At 41.9% G+C, this 12,609-nt stretch overlaps 1 protein-coding gene across 6 annotated transcripts in view; it reads left to right on the forward strand.

The window, feature by feature from the left end:
• Positions 1–12,609, forward strand: part of UNC79 (unc-79 homolog, NALCN channel complex subunit) — a 267,414-nt gene that overhangs the window by 178,207 nt on the left and 76,598 nt on the right. For 4 of the 6 annotated variants that reach the window (XM_030319845.1, XM_032593447.1, XM_032593445.1 and 1 more), the window contains 2 exons: positions 6,827–6,934; positions 10,222–10,338. In XM_030319845.1, the coding sequence (XP_030175705.1) occupies positions 6,827–6,934; positions 10,222–10,338 (225 nt within the window). The remainder of the gene's footprint in view (positions 1–6,826; positions 6,935–10,221; positions 10,339–12,609) is intronic. The other 2 variants (XM_032593446.1, XM_032593449.1) reach the window with 1 other exon arrangement.

The raw sequence follows: 12,609 nt of genomic DNA on the forward strand, positions 1-12,609 counted from the left end.
CCACTGCCCTGATTCTAGTCCTTCCTCTCCCACTGCTCCACACAAAATCAACTCCTAAGACAAGGCGTTCAGATCTTTTATTCACCCCGGTCATTTCCTGAGATTTCCAGCTGCTCTCTACCTCCTAGGACAGAGCTGTGTACCTTGAAAGGGGTCTGTAAAAATCTGTTGAATGAACATGAGTATATTTGGAAAGGGTCATGGGAAAACCCTTTCCAGGTAGCAGGAAGAATAAGGTCCTGGTAATAACAAGAACGTTTAAGAAGGTTTCTAGGGAAACTGGTAAACCTTTTGATTGTTTGGAGCCAGGAAAATTGCTACATATAGATGAAGGAAAACATTGACCTGGAGACTATAGACTTTTATAGGGTAGGTATATAAGAAGCCATATAAAGTCTATAGGGGGGATATATAAGAAACTAAGTCCACAGAGTGGGTGTGTATGATATATAGGTTGTAGTGTGTGTGTGTGTGTGTGTGTGTGTGTGTGTGTGTGTGTGTTGCCTCCTTTATTCATCCTATGTCAGACTGTTCCCCAGGCTACCTGGGGGGAGATTGGTTTCATATTAATACATTTGTTATCAGAACAAGAGGAAAGCACCTGACAATTATGGTAATATGTCTTTAAAATGTTTCTAAGATATGCAGTACTGTCACAGTTTTATATCTGTATAGCATCCCACCTCCCACAGACACACAGATCTGGAAGCTGGAAGGAGGCCTGTGTTCTCAGAGGAAGACACAGGCTTCCCCAGACCTTCTTGCCTCTGTCAGCTGGAGTAAAGGGAGGCTCCTAGTCCTTCCAAACCCAGAGCCTTACCACTGCTGATTGCCTTGAACCACCAGGTCTAACCGCATCGAGCACTTTGTCTCATGCATGTGAGTCCCTGCAGGAAGGCCCAGGTTGCCCTTCTAATTTCCAGAAGGCTCTGCACATCTCCTGTTCTGAACCTTTGTCCCAACTTACGCTAACTACTGAAATCCTTCCCTCATCCTTCATGAGCAAAATCTCATATATGCTCTCTCCTCTGATGGCTCCCTTCACGCCCTAGTCCAGAGGAAACCCAGCTCTGCCTGAGGACACAGTTTTCCTCACTGCCTTGTGCCCTTGGGCTTGGGTCAGGGGTAAGCACCTTCCTTGTTCATCACTGCCCCTTTCAGACCATTCCCACCTTACTTCTGAAAACACCCAGCTCTGAACTTCATATTACTGACCCCTGATTTTTTTTTTTTTTTAATCTGGGGACAGTTTCACTCCTGGTTCTTTTTTCACTCTTTTCTAAACCGTTTCTGCCTTAATTCTTAGTGATTCCAATATTAGAGTAGATGACTCTTCTGAGGCTCTGTCTTCTTAGTTCCTTGAATTTGTCTGCCCTAGTGACTGGTTTTTAACCTCCACCCCAGTTCAGCTATTCATTCCCATGGTCACGTCACAGACCTTGTTTTTGCCAAAAAGTGCAGCCTTTCCATGTCATTCTCATGTCTCCTGTTCTCTGATTTCTATTTCCCTCCCTCTGGACGACGCTGTGTCAGTCCAACTGTCTTTCATGTCCCTCCCATACTTCACGTCTCCTCTCCTCTTCTCTTCCTTACTCAGGTCAATCAGTGTAACCCTCCCCGGTGCTGCATCCTCCCTGGCCTTTGCTTTTTCAGGCTTGCTTGGCTAAACACAACCTTGTCAGATCCACCTTTCCACCTACCAGCATCTGTAGGTGCAGTAGGTACAGATATGTATTGGATGAGTGTGACTAGAGAAAAACACATACCAATAGTGGCTGGTCTCATTTCAGATTCATGACTCCAGACCTCAACTGGCTCTTTAAACTACCTGGCAATCATACCATGTTTCTGTGGCCCACTCACATTTCCATTCTCCTAAGCGACTGTGTCCTGGCTACTTGTGTTTCCAAACTTTCGATTACTCTTCCTGTTTGACAGAATCAGAAGAAATGTCCACAGCCTCCTGCTACCTCCTCTGCCCACCTTCCAGTGTCTGCACTTGTACACCTGGTCTTTCTGGCTTGGGCTATAGGTGAACTATCTGGTTACTGTTTAAAGACAGCCTTTCCACATGTGGACAAGATTCCACTTCTCTCACCTACTCAAGGACATAGGCCTAGAAATTCTCCTTTCTTTCTCCCTCCTTAGTCTTTTCTTCCTAAGGTATTCTTCACGTGAGCATACGAACATAATCTTATTTTTCTCTCATACAAAAAAAGCTCTTGATCCCAGTTCTCCCAATTATTATCTCATTTTGCTCCTCCCCTTTTAGCAAAATGTTTTTTTTTTTTTAATTTTAACGTTTATTTATTTTTGAGAAGAGAGAGACAGAGCATGAGCAGGGGAGGAGGGAGAAAGAGGGAGACATGGAATCTGAAACAGGCCCCAGGCTCCGAGCTGTCAGCACAGAGCCCAACGTGGGGCTTGAACTCACGGACCGTGAGATCGTGACCTGAGCCGAAGTCGGACGCTTAACTGACTGAGCCACCCAGGCGCCCCTAGCAAAATGTTTTAAAGAGTTGCCTATATAATCATTATCTCCAGTTTTCTCCCATTCTTTTCTCTTTTACTTTTGAGGTTTATTTATTTTTGAGAGAGAGGGCACCAGTGGGAAAGGGGTAGAGAGAGAGAGAATCCCAAGCAGGCTCCACACTCTGCACAGAGCCCAATGTAGGGCTCAATCTCATGACCCTGGGATCATGACCTGAGCTGAAATCAAGAGTTGGACGCTTAACTGACTGAGCCACCTAGATACCCCTCACTCTTTTTTTTCTAAAGAATTAATCATTCCTATGAAGTTTCATCCCCAGTGGTTCACCCAAACATCACTTGACAAGGTCACCAGTGGTAAGTTCTAAGCTCTTACCCGCCTCTCCCCATTTTACTTAGCTTCTCTGATACCATACTCTCTTTATTTTCTGCTTATTCAGGGGTCAGTCCTTGTCAAACTCTTTTGTTGATTCTTCCTTATCTCCCTAATAAGGGAGTGCCCTACAATCTCAGTCCTCTGTTTACACCCACTCTTCTGGGTGATCTCATCTAGTTTTATGATTTTACATATTGTCTGTATGCTGAGACAACTCCATCAGTTGCCAGTTGCTGGAAGAATGCTGTGTAACAAGCATAAAATCTTTGCAATATCTAGCGATAAGTAATGGGTACTTATTTAATTGGACAGTCTATTGGTTACTGTGGATTGGCTAATCTAGGCTGAGCTGGGTGGCCAACCTCCTCCTGGGAGTCTTGGAGCTCAGGAGTATCCTCTCATGATGATGGCAGAGGCACAAGACAGCAAGCCTAATTGCACAGGTGCTTTTCAAGCCTTTGGTCATGCTATGCCTGCAAACATTTCATTAGCCAAAACAAATCACCTGGCCAAACCCCGAATCAGGAGGGAAATATACCCTGCCTCTTATGAGGGAGGAACTTGTAAGTCACATGACAAAGGACATGGATTCAGGGAGGAGTGAAGAATTGGAGCCATATCTATCAAGTATTACAGGGATGTACTCATAATAAAAAATTATCTGTTGGTTATCTGAAATTAAATTTTAACTGGGCATCCTCTATTTTGTCTGGGCACCTTAATCCACCTTCAGAACATACCCAGAATTTGGTCCCTTCTTATCATCTCCCCTTCTTCCACTTGGCCCTGAGCCACCAACACCTCTCACCTGGGTCAGTGGTGGTAGCTTCCTAACTGATCCCCTACCTTCTACCCTTATTGTCTTCATATCTTCTCAACACAGCAGGTGGAGCAAGCCTTTAAAACATGAAATTATACCATTCCTCTGATTATAACCCTCCAGTGGCTCCCCATTTCCTCCGTAGTAAATGCTTAGGTCCTTTATATTCCTGAAGTGCTGTGTGGTCTTGATTCTCATTAGCTCTCTGACTTCATTTTGTGCTTCTGTCACCACATTGCTTCTATCCAGCTGCAGTGACTGCCTGCCATTTCTTTTTTTAAAATTTATATTCAAGTTTGTTAACATACAGTATAGTCTTGGCTTCAGGAGTAAAACCCAGTGATTCGTATCTTACATATGACACCCAGTGCTCATCCTGAAGAGTGTCCTCCTTAATGCCCATCACGCATTTAACCCATCCCCCCACAGGAAGCCTCAGTTTGTTCTCTGTATGTAAGAGTCTCTTATGGTTTTCCTCCTCTGTTTTTATCTTATTTTTCCTTCGCTTCTCCTATGCTCATCTGTTGAGTTTCTCAAATTCCACATATGAGTGAAATCATATGGTATCTTTCTCTGACTTATTTCGCTTAGCCTAACACCCTCCAGTTCCATCCATGTTCTGCAAATCCTCCTGCCATTTCTTGAGCCCTCCCCACATAGCTTCACCTGAGGGTCTTTACAACTGGCTGTTCCCTCAGCCTGAAACAGCCTTCCCCACATGTCTGCCCAGCTCACTTTCTCACTTCTTTTGATCCTTTGATCAAAAACCAGGCTCCTGATGAGGCCTGGACCACACCCCACCTTTCCACCCCTGTCTGGCATCTTGGAATCCCTTCTTCTCTGGTTCTCTTCTACAGAGAATTACTCTTCTAACTTAAAATTTACTTTTACGTGTATTAATTATTGTCTGTTTCTCCCCGCTAACATGAAAGTTCCCCAAAGCAAGGATTCTTGCCTGGTTTGTTTACTGATTGTATATCAAGTGCCTAACAGCTTTGGCAAATGTTTGATGATTGAACGGATGGTTATGCCATTTTCTACACATCACTATAAAAACTGGATAAAAATATAAAGGGGCACCTGGGTGGCTCACTGGGCTAAGCGTCCAACTTTAGCTCAGATCATGATCTTGCAGCTTGTGAGTTTGAGCCCTGCGTCAGGCTCTGTGATGACAGCTCAAAGCCTGGAGCCTGCTTTGGATTCTGTGTCTCCCCCTCTCTCTCTCTGCCCCTTCCTGCTCATGCTCTGTGCCTCTCTCCTTCAAAAATAAACATTAAAACAATTTTTTTAAACTGAACAAAATATTTTAAGCTAAGTGTATATAGGTCTATTCAAATATTTGTTGTATGTCTTAAACTGTATACAAATGGAAGGTTTTGTAAAATGATTTAAGATTGAGCAAAAATTGCCTGGCTTATGAAATCTTTGTACACTAGCAATTATTAACAACTACCTTACAGTAAAGAAATTACATTTCTTTAAAATTAGAGATACACCAAAGATTTCAATAAGCACAGCAAAACTCTAAAAGTCTCAATGGTCTTTCAAAGAATTCTCGAAAATGAACTTTAAGCTTTCTTGTTCTATATTATTGGTAGGATTATTGTGCCGTGGTAGCAGGCATACGTAAAACAGAGGCAAATGAGGGTGAAGAGAGGTGATTGTGTATGTATGTATGTATGTATGTATTTAATTTATTTATTTATTATTTTTTGATTGTGCATGTTTTTCACTAGAGGTTTGGGGACAATACCTAAGAGAAAAGTAATAACCTAATCTCTAATATCTTAGTGACTAAGGTAATTTAAAACAGGTAGTCATTTTGTGCATAATTACTCAAGAGGGTGCAGGAAACACTGTAACAGTTATATTTATTTTTTTAATCAAGAAATTACTAATCTGGCAATCATATCTATTCAGAAAGACCTCTGAGAGTCAAAACGGATGTTCTAGCATCAGTGCGTGAAAACTTTCCTCCCAGGATCTCACCCAGGATCAAGTTTACTTTCATTCCCTACAAGTTTAGTGATCATCTAGTAATAGACTCGCATCTGCATACCTCAGATGTACATATGGATGAGTGTATGGTGACTTACCCTGGACAAGAGAAAAATTGACAATATAAAAAGAATGGGACCGAATCACCGCGAAGCTTGAGAACTTGAAGCCATGTAGGAGGGGCGCCCCCAGGTGATAGCATGGAACATTCATGGAAGCCTATAGGGTAACGCCAGGCTGCTCACTCTTCAGTATATAGTGTTGCTTTAAGGTGGCAGAGACGTTTGTAAAGAATTTTAGGGGGTTTGTTATGATACACTATCAAGTTTTAAAGGATCATCTTTACCTAGAATAATGTGGAACAGCTTGTTTCCCATTACTGATAGATTGAGAAGACAATAGTATACGCAGAAGATATTTCCTCTTAGATAACGTTTGTCAAACAGAAGGAGCACATGATACGGTCTGTTTCTTGTGCAATGAATAAAATAGAAAACCTGAGTTAATACTGTTTATTCCAAGTTAGATACAATCTCTGCTCTGCAATACTTACAGCTTAGCAAAGGTTATAGACAAGTATATAGAGAATTCCATTATAGTGTGTTAAGTTTGGGAAAGGTTAAGGACAGGGTGTTCAGGGATTATGTAAGAGGATCACATGACCCATATTTTGGCTTGTATTTTTGGGGGGAAGGGGGTATCTTGAAGATCTTCTGGAGGAATAATTGTCTGTATAATTGAGATATAGTTAGTGAATAGGATACTGCCAGGACGAAGTGGAATGGTGGAATGAACTGTAACCGTCTTTAGGTAATGGATGAAAAGAAATTCAGTGCTGGAAAGGCTAAGTAACCTGCTTGAGGTTATGCGGGAGGGGCATGCTTGGAGCTTTAACTCTGTAATTGCTCTGTTGTTAATCTCTGGGAGGCATATCCACAGATGCAGAGGGTAATGTGGAAGCAACTCTCCAGGGAATTTTGAAACCAGTGTGTATATAAAATTCTGTTAAAGTAATTAACAGGGCCAGAACATACAGAATGATTTGAATGGGTGTATTAGGCAAGAGGGAAAAGATATGGAAAAGGTTCTTGACCTTGCTTTTACTCAATATCCTGAGCTTTAAATAATGTTTCTGTTTGTAGATCCCTCTACTAAAGGACTTTCAACTTTGGAAATGCCACGAGAATCCTCATCTGCCCCAACATTAGAAGCAGGGGTGCCAGAAACAAGTAGCCATTCCTCAATATCAAGTAAGATTCCCTTTGGTGATCGCTTCAACTATACATTGATTTTGGAGCAATAACTACTGCATTGTTTTCAATTTTCACACTCCTGGTATTGGCGGGGTTTTTTCTTTATACATGTTGTGTTAGCTTCCTGGGTGACAGACACTCTGCTGTAAGATCTCAGAGATCCTGAGGCATGGGCTCAGTTTCGTCAATATCTCAAGTGTTTGCTAAATCACTACGGTTACTGATTGGCCAAGAATCCTAATTTGTTACGGATTAATCACCAAATTTCATAATTAAATAAAATAAGAATTGTGTGTGACTAGCCTAAACCTAAGGCACGGAACTAGTTTGGGGATAAACAAAAAGCACTGTTTGTGACAGAATTTTACATTGAACACCTGTGTTCAATTTGAATCACTTCCATCACTGACACAATGTTATCTAAATTATCATAAAATAAATGTAGCAGATATACCATGATCCTGGTGTCATGATTGAATCTAGCCCTTTTGGATCTGAAAATACAAATGGCATGAAATTCTACAGGATCTGTAGGAGGCAACTGTTTTGAAACTGCCTTCTGTGGTCGGGTCCTAGATCTGGTCCTTGAAGAGCATGAGTTCTGTTGAGGTGACAGTAAGGTGTCCACCTGGCTCAGAGGGGCCAGTGAAGGGACTCTAGCATGGGAGGCTCTCAGCGGGAATCAGAGATACAGAGGTGCACTTCCTGCCAGCCCTCATCCCACGCGCTGGCCTATTTTGTGTTCCATGTGAACGCTGCCTGAGGAGCTGGTTAATTTTTCTCTGCCTTTTAAATGAGGATGATCCTGAAAACCAAATAAAGATCCTAACTTAAATGCTGGACTGGTAGTATGGAACAACCTCATCATCTTCATTATTCATTCATTCATGCATTCGTTCATTCACCAACTATGTATTGTCTGCCAGGTGCCGGGCCCTGTGCTTGCGACTGAGGGTCAAAGGTGAATAAATAAGAGACACCCCTTGTTCAAGGATTTTATAGTCATAGTAGTAATAATAGCCACCATTTATTTGGTACTTTTGGCTGGGCGCTGTGCCAAATGGTTACACACATTGTTATCTTACTTAATCCTTACATCAGCCTCGCATGGCAGGTATTATTGACCCCATTTTATAGACCAGGAAACAGAGGCTACAGAGGCTAAGTGACTCACCTAAAGTCAGGTGGCTGCTAAGTGATAGAGACAGGGATTGATGCTAGGTCTGTTTGATTTGCAAGTCCGTGCTCTTTTTTGGTATAACCCACTGCCTTAGAAAAACTCAAATTCACTTATAATAGAGGTTATAGAAATTCTAAGAAAGTGTTTTCAAGTGACAGTTACTTGCCCTTTTGGTAGCAGGGAAGGACAGCTGGTTCTGAATGTAATTGCTCTTTTGTCATGAAAGTCTGTTGATAATAAAACGCCCATTTTTAAGCCCACATACTAAAATCATGCAAGTGTATTCTCTCTCCTCCTAATTTACATGAGTCATCTAAAAAAAAAAAGAAGATAGCAAATTCTAATTAGAATTCCAAGTTGGGTATAAATTGGGATAGGGTGGCTAAGTCAGCTTGACTTGAGTGCTAGTTAAATGTGTCGTAAAATAAGTGTATCCACTGTCTCATGATTCTAACGTCATGACTGAATCTGGCTTCTTTGGAGTTAGCATAGTGCATCATTACACTTGCACCTTCCTCCTCCTCTCCATTAAAAGCATGTATTAGATGGCTCTTGCTGGTGTGTTCTTGGAGGCGTCATGCCAGGCACCCCACACACGGAGCTAAACATTAAGGGTTTTTACTCTCAGGGAATTCTGCTGTCTTTACGAACAACTGAGAATTGGAGAAATTATGAAATCACTAGAGGTTTTAAGTCCTCTTTTGAGCATGCTAATTTTTAAACTGGTTAAGCCTTCTAGAAGATTTCTGCTTTTGTATTTTACCTGAAGCTGCACCATTTCCAGTGAGTCATAACATTGTAAATTCCACCAGTCAACAAGAATCAGAGATTTCCCATGTTGGTGAATTTAGCTGACATGGATTCCAGGACACAAGAATTCCCATCACACCCCTCTCTCTGGATCAGTTTGCTAGATGATCCTTCTGTAGCTAACCATGCCGTGACTACCATGAATCAAACAGCATGCTAATTACATTCAAAATGTTATAATTGATTTCACATCTCACCAAGTTGCCGTCTTGGTATGGTGATTGTGAAGCCTGGGTATAACATTTAAAGCTTTCCAGGGGCCATCCACTCATCCCGGTTTCTACCATCCCCTTCTAGGGCCTGCAGTTCAGAACTTCGGTTTCTGAAATTGTCCTCATAAGAGAGTGAATAACCACATGCTCTCAAATGTCCAGGAGTTTGGGATCATGTAGAAAAGGCACATCACTGATTCTCTGCTTTTCTCACTGGGCTGGTGGCAGAGACCGATGGGGACACTGACAGAGGAATAGGAGGGTAGGAGGCAAGTTGCTTTTTCACTCAACAGTCTACTGGAAGAAGTGTTTTTTCATTGTTTTTCTGGTTTGGAAATGCTCATAACTTGACATTTCTTTGGTGGGGCATTTGTCAATGCTTAAATCGCAGGATAAAAATATTACCATTATTTTCTAAAACAAAGATGTGTACTGGAATACACCTGTGGAATGTGATTCGATTCACATTTCCCAAACAGTAGGCAGAGGCTCACACAGAGATTGAAACAGCATTGACTTTGGAGTCAACATGTTTTGATTTTATGACCACCCCATTTGCTACTTGGTTCCCGAGTAACATAATTTCATTTGCTTCAATTTCCCTCTCTAAAAATTGGGGTTGATATGTGTCATTTTAGTCCAAAACATACATGTATACACATATATATGGGCACCTTACGGGGATATAATGGAGCCTTAAACTATGGACGCACAGGCTCCATTTTAAAAGAAGTTAAGCTTTAAATTCAAAGTAGTATTATATGCCTTAAATCCTTTCTGGAACAAGGCAGAGTGTACAAATGAAAAAGTAAATGAAAGTAACCACATTGTTGCAACTGTAGGTATTCTACAGACTACAGATAAATGCTCATAGGCACTGTTTCTTTCTTTACTGAGGGAAGAAAGGCACCGGGAATAGCAATGTGCCTTAGTTTTTGCCTCGGACAAGAGCATACAATTTGCTGAACAATCACAAGTCGCCAATAAAGATTCAATTAAGATTCTATATGGATTTGTAGAGCCTTTGTGTGCTGTGAAAATTTATGCCCCCTAGTAATGATGTCCTAATTTCCTCCATATAGCTCAGTATAGGCAGATGAAAAGGGGATCCCTGGGAGCTCTAACAATGAGCCAGTTAATGAAGCGACAGCTGGAGCATCAGTCTAGCGCCCCCCATAACATCAGCAACTGGGACACTGGTGGGTCAAGCCTTTTCTTCTTGTTTTACCTCTCAGATCAGCTAATGCCACTTTCTGTGTGTCCCCTCTGCTCTCTCGTGTTAAGGATTAGATGTTTCTCTTGTGTTTTGTGGTTCAAATAATTTTTTTCTTTTAAACCTACGGTAATGAATAAATAAGTCCATTTAAACTTTCCCAGTTCTCTAGAGCCACCTGTCTGTCCGTTTAGGCTGGTCCAACTCTTTCTCCTCTAAGACCCAGATTCCAGATACTAGGTTACCTATCTGGGGGTTAAACGACGTAAATGCCTATAGAAGGGAGTGGAATTATGATTTTATAATGCGGATTAACAAACAGAAACACCAGTTTACCGCTGGTAGGTTTGGGAATATGAGCTCTGTACTTCAGTCGGCAGGGCCACCAGGTTGGACACCCTCATGCTTCTATAGTGGCGTTGCATCTAACCTCAATTTTAAAGTAAGAATTGGCTGCCATGACATGTCTATTTTAAACATGATCACTCTGCATTTTCTAAACTTTGTTACCACGTTCCGAGCTCGCGTACTACTTGCAAGCCTGCTCTTTTGAGTGCCTGCCTTTCGTGTTTCTCTTTTCTAATCACAGGGGCCATTTGAGTTACAAGATGACATATGTGAAAGCACTTTGCAACGTGCATGCACTATGAAAGTGATACAGTTTATTACAGTGGTATGCTCTGGGGACCAACACCTGTACCAGACTATTTTCATGTCTTGGTTTAGTACTTTCTGGCCATAGTTATATGAGATTATTATTTTAATATCCTTCCTTATGGCCGAGAATTATCATGTCTACAAAACCAAAATATTGACATACTGTCATTTTTTCAAAACTATAATCATCACATACATTTTATCTTATCTCCCCCACCCCCATCCATTGTTTTTTTCCGAAAAGGAGAGCTAGATAAATTAGGCCCCCACACCATACCCAAGCCTACATTTAACCAATAGTTCCAACTCTCCTGGCCTTTATAAGGGTTCTTAACATTTTAAAGGTTTCTTGTTTTATCTTCTTTTTGGTGGTAAGTGGTAGTGAAAAATGTAATGGCCCAAAGCCAACAGGCAAGAGAGACAAGGAGAAAGATAGGATAACCAGCCTTGACAGTTGACTGGGTCTAGGTGGAGTCTTTCTGTCCACACCAGAGAGGACTGTGTTTCTCTCTTTATTTATTAACTTTGAGAGTGAGGTGGGGGTGGTGGAGGGGCAGAGAGAGGGAGAGAGAGGGAGAGAGAGAGGGAATCCCACAGTGCAGAGCCCAATGTGGGGCTTGAACTCATGAACCGTGAGATCATGACCTGAGCCAAAATCCAGACTCAGACACTTAACTGACTGAGCCTCCCAGGTGCCCCTCTGTTTCTCCCTCTACTGAGATGAAACTATGTGATTAATTGAGAATGGAAGCATTTGTCTGGTTAGTTCTCTGATAATTTAAAGCCTCCCCCACCCCCCACTTTTGGTAGGTTGAGCTGGGGCTCTGAAGATTATTTTACCATGCTTCTGTTTTCTGTAGCAAGTACCTCAGTCTAAGCTAACCATTCCAGATTCAGACTACAACTGCAACCTAGTTTGATTGACTTAGTAGAGTTATAAAAGGGCAAAAAGATCTCAATGTCAAACCCAAATTTTAATTTTAGAAAATCTACATGATGCCAAATAACCCACTTAACTGAATGTTTCACATTCAGCCAAACTTCAGCCTTGTTCACGTCACTCTGGCTTCTCACTTAATACTCACCATTGACATGCTGCCTGAATTTCTTTCACCCATTTTCCTGGGCTTGTTCTCCATTCTCCAAGTTGGTTCTCTAGCCACCAAGTCCCACTGGAGCGTCATCTCAATACGCCTGTTTTTATTAGTGCCACAAAAAGTTTTCCCCGCATCTAAGACCACGGGAGAATCGATGAATGTAGAGTTCGGTATTAGGTGGTGTGCCACTTTATACTACACGTGTCGACTCAGTGACTCACTGGTCCCCAGAGGAACAAGTCTAATCACGTAGACACTGCGAAAGGCAGTCTAAAACCTGGGTCATGATCGATTCACCTCAGCATGCACCTGCTTGCTCGTTGAATACCTGCCTTTTCTCCATCCGTGCACATCCGATGGTTGCTTCTTTGTCTCATCTTTCATAGGAAACAAGTGTTCCAGAAGCACCACTCCTCCATTTCTTCCCCTGTTCCCTTCTTCCTGTTCCCCAGCCCTCAGTGAAACATCTGCCATGTCCTTGCTACCAGTTCCACATGTTTTCT

This window comes from Lynx canadensis, chromosome B3, assembly GCF_007474595.2.
Source record: "Lynx canadensis isolate LIC74 chromosome B3, mLynCan4.pri.v2, whole genome shotgun sequence".
NCBI classification, from domain to species: Eukaryota; Metazoa; Chordata; class Mammalia; order Carnivora; family Felidae; genus Lynx; species Lynx canadensis.